At 57.1% G+C, this 4,042-nt stretch overlaps 2 protein-coding genes across 2 annotated transcripts; both read left to right on the top strand.

Moving 5' to 3' along the window:
- The first annotated feature begins 334 nt into the window (after nucleotides 1–334).
- Nucleotides 335–955, top strand: CSUI_009105 (uncharacterized protein). Its single transcript, XM_068069224.1, has one exon. It carries the CDS (start codon nucleotides 683–685, stop codon nucleotides 821–823), a length of 141 nt encoding a protein of 46 aa, XP_067918801.1. The 5' UTR covers nucleotides 335–682; the 3' UTR covers nucleotides 824–955.
- A 994-nt stretch (nucleotides 956–1,949) lies between these two features.
- Nucleotides 1,950–3,508, top strand: CSUI_009104 (uncharacterized protein). Its single transcript, XM_068069223.1, has 2 exons — nucleotides 1,950–2,438; nucleotides 3,092–3,508. Exon 1 carries the CDS (start codon nucleotides 2,176–2,178, stop codon nucleotides 2,377–2,379), a length of 204 nt encoding a protein of 67 aa, XP_067918800.1. The 5' UTR covers nucleotides 1,950–2,175; the 3' UTR covers nucleotides 2,380–2,438; nucleotides 3,092–3,508.
- Nucleotides 3,509–4,042: the final 534 nt, after the last annotated feature.

The following is a 4,042-nucleotide window of genomic DNA, read 5'->3' as shown; positions in this document are numbered from 1 at the left end:
AGGCGAGAAGTAGTCGAATACGGCCACTCCCCTAAATTGTGACATCTACGACTTTCTCTTTCTGTCGGGTCGGCTGCTTGTTGAGCAGAGAGTTACTGTCAAGTGGGTGTGCCCGTCCATGGCACGCCACGGGTGACGAAGAGGTTGACGACAAGCACTGGCACAACGGCGACGTTCGGGGCAAGTGGCGAGTTGTCCTGAATGTAGCCATCGCGCGTGTGCGGACGGGCACTGACGGACGAAGAAGCGTTGCTAAGTAGGCGATTGACGCTGGGTAAAAAGGTAGGCTACCCGGAACCTGCGAAGAGTAACGGGGCGCGCGGCCTGAATGAAAGCCGCAACCAGAAGGTGCTGTCTTCGTATGTGTCTCGTCCGGCTTCGCGTTCCCGAAACGCTTCGCCGCTGAACAGCGAAAAAGAAGGACACGACACTAGCGGACATTAGACTGTAGCGGCCGTGCAGCCCATCCTGGGAGAGGCCAGCGGATCCAGGTAAAGCGAGGCTTAAAAAAAATACCAATCCCGTAGAGACTTCGCTGACTTGCACCTCGCTACGTAGTCTGGGTTGTCCTGGATTTCGTTTTTTCCTCGTGCCTTGTGTGCTCGTCTGTCCGGGAAATTCCTTCTTAGGACGAGTGGACGCAATAAGCTGCTACCCTTTGGCGTGGGCAGCACTCGGTTTCATGCTAAGTGACTCTATCTCGGGACTCCGGGATGTGCCCTTCCATGGCACCCGGAGAAGACGGTTTGCAGTCGTCGCAGCTGGTGCTCGGGTTTGTGGATTTTTGAGTCGTGCCGAGAGGCAACGGTTCTGGGTATCCTAGCAGTCGACTATGTCGAGGGTATGTGCAAGGCGCCTGACGGGTCGGGGCGCGCGGCGGGCGATTGTCGGTTGTGATTTCCATGCAGGGTCCTGGACATCTGTAGCCGAGCGTGTCCGGAGTACTTTCGGTCCGCAAAATGTTGACGCTTGAGAGGTAGCGGTTCTTGAGGAAGTGGTATTTTTCTGCACTCTCCGGGGCGTGCCGGCGGGCTGCTAGAGTGAACAACCCCGTGATTGCCAGTGCGACCATGGCTTCGGTGCACGCTAAAGCAGCATCCCACTGAGGTGGCATGTATTTTTAGCGCGTGCGAGGTGTACTCAGCGGGGCAACGGCGGCGTGTGGCAGGCAGTCGATCTGTTGGACAGGTTGTGCGTTTCTCCTTTGCCTTCGAGATTTGGCGGAAACACCGATCACGAGCGCCGGACTCGGAGAGAGCACAGCTGTCAGAATTGACAGTGAAAAAGAAGACCGACACTGGTACTGACCAGTGTCTATCGCAGGATACATCGTCCTCGCTCCGCTTGCGTATCCGTATGGCCGACCGACGCCTAGGCGGCGGTAGGGTCCCTCTGTTTCCGTGTTCGCGACCCCTTGTGGCGCAGGCCCCCCCGAAATGAGGGAAATTGTTGTGTCATCTATTGCGACCGGGGAGCATCGTGGGGATGCGCTCTAGAAGAGCACTATAAAGGCACTGGTGATTCACGCGTGTAATATACCGGGCAAACTGGATCTGGTGTGCTGTCCATTCGGGTCACCGCGGGCGAGTCCCCTGCAAGACCGGGCTGACTGGTGATGTCGGTGGTGTTGCGAGTGTCAAACTGTGTCTGCAGACGGCTTTGTTTGTAAGAAGCGGGGAGGCACTGCGTACTCGCGGTTGGTTCGTCGCTGCTGCGGGCGTCGGCGTCGGCGCGGTTCTGGCTGATGAGGTGTGGACCACTTTAGGGGACACGCCAGTCAGGTTAGGCCGGATGCCCGGCGTCTGCGGTTGTGTGACCTCCAGAATCATCACGACACGGAAACGTACCTTGCCAGCAGTTGAGAAAGCCGCGCCCCCCAATTCGGGTGACAAGGAGAGGTATGAGATGTGGCGGATTCCGCGAAAAACCACTTGTTCGCTCAGCCTGCGCTCTCTTGCCAGATCTCCGTGCTTCACCCGCCGGACAAGGTTCTCGACAGTGCGACGCTTTAGCTTCAGTCATTTTCATTCCGTGATACGTGTTCGTACGATTTGCTTTGACGCGTCACCGCTGATTGCGGTGTACTGAACTGCTGCGTACCGACAGAGTCCGCCGCAGTCCTATTTGTTTTCTGCCTCTTCGGTAGTGGTGTTTTTCCGATATAGGGTTTGTCGTATGCCGTGTCTCTTCTGTGTGACGAGGTTCACTTGCCGCAGCGATCTGAGACACTTCGGGACAGGTGTACGACTGTTGCTTTCGCTCGCTCGCTCTCTTGCGGGTTCCCCGCTAGAGTCATGCGATCGTTGTGCTTGTTTCTGGCGCTCCTGCGGTGTGACGCCGGGTGAAAGGAAGGGCGGAAAAACGGAGCGCCGAGCCTAGTAACGGGCTCAAGCCAGGAGTGTCTTCGGGAGTGAATCTGGGAACGTCGAGTGTTTGCGGTAAGAGATTCGTGCTGCGGGTAAAAGGAGATCTCTGATTTTTTGGAAACTCTCTATTTCTCTCCGAAGCAACGAACGAAAAAGAATGACTTGACGGAAACACCGGTCACGAGCGCGGGACTCGGAGAGAGCCCTGCTGTGCTGCCAGTGAAGGCCGACACCAATAAATACTCGCCAGTGCCCATCGCCGGATACATTGGTCTCGCTCCGTTTGTGTAGACGTTTGGCCGACCGACGCCTAGGCGGCAGGAGCCCTCTCTTCCCGTGTTCGCCACCTCTTGTGGCGCGGGCCCGCCTGCTGAAGGTGGATTGCCATACCTTCTATTGCCACCGAGGAGCACCGCGGGGGTATGTGCTGCTGCAAAGCGTCGTCAATACGGGGCAACGACGCCGTTTTCACAGGGGCCGGCACTTCTGGTTCGTACCTCAATGGAAGTTTGAGTTGAGTTGGTGGTCAGGAGGCAGGGCTCAGACACCCCAGCGTTCCTTCAGTCGGTACTTACCTGCAACCGCTAGTGGGTACTCCGGACGATACGCAAGAAACACCAAGCGCATCACAACTACGGAGCTCTGTCCTCGCTTGCAGTGACGTGCTTCCCTTTCCGGAGAACACCAGTTGGGTCACGACTGTGAGACTGAGTCTTTGTTTGCAGGGACGTGTTTGCCTTCACGCCCGGAAAGTCCCCTCCGGTCACTGAATAATGCAGGCAGTGTGAACCAATTAGGCAGCTCTCGGCCTTTCCTGCTTCCGAAGCGGTGTACATCCGCGCACCTTTGAAGAAGTCTTACAGACGAACCGGTGGTTCGCGCTTTCGATGTACCGGGTATTGCGAGAAGGCCATTCACGTCAGCCGCGTCGGGCGAGTCGCTCGCAAGGGAGCTGACTGGTTCATGCTGGTGGGGTCGTGAGTATCAAAATGTGTCTGCAGACGGCTGTGTTCGTAAGAAGCATGAAGGGCACCGCGGGCCCGCTGTTGTTTCGCCGCGGCTGCGGTTGGCGCCGTTCTGGCTGTTGAGGTGTGGACCACGTTAGATGGCGTGCCGTGTCAGTCAGTTCGGGGCGGGTGCCGCGCACCAGGGGATTTGTAGGGTCGAGGCCACGCAGGGCTGCAATTTGGGTGGCGTGGGGCGGTATGAGATGGTGCGGAGTTCCCCGCGACACCAAATGTCCGATTAGGGAGGCCAACCGCCACTTCGTGCCACGCCTATCTGGTGCTTGTTTGGCGTCTCTTTTTCGGTTCCGGTCTACTGAGTTTCACGTTTCGGCAGAGTCCCCTGCAGCACACGTTCTTTCCTTCAAAGGTGCGCGGATGTACACCGCTTCGGAAGCAGGAAAGGCCGAGAGCTGCCTAATTGGTTCACACTGCCTGCATTAATCAGTGACCGGAGAGGACTTTCCGGGCGTGAAGGCAAACACGTCCCTACAAACAAAGACTTAGTCGTGGCGGGTTAATCCACAGGCTGTTCCGCAAAACTCCTCGTCTCGCGCAGGACCTTCTGAACGAATGATGAGCTTCACACGTGCCCTTTTGATTTGTCAGTTCATCGAATAACTGGTTCCGGGTGAGTTTCATGCACTGGGGGCTCTCGAAACCATCACAGGG

Source organism: Cystoisospora suis (assembly GCF_002600585.1).
Source record: "Cystoisospora suis strain Wien I chromosome Unknown contig_5297, whole genome shotgun sequence".
Taxonomy (NCBI): domain Eukaryota; phylum Apicomplexa; class Conoidasida; order Eucoccidiorida; family Sarcocystidae; genus Cystoisospora; species Cystoisospora suis.
Note: the sequence above shows the minus strand (reverse complement) of the source record. Positions and strands in the feature narration are given on the sequence as shown.

Coding starts and splice junctions, on each gene's coding strand:
- CSUI_009104 (XM_068069223.1), top strand. CDS start 2,176: ATGCCGTGTCTCTTCTGTGTGACGAGGTTCACTTGCCGCAGCGATCTG.
- CSUI_009105 (XM_068069224.1), top strand. CDS start 683: ATGCTAAGTGACTCTATCTCGGGACTCCGGGATGTGCCCTTCCATGGC.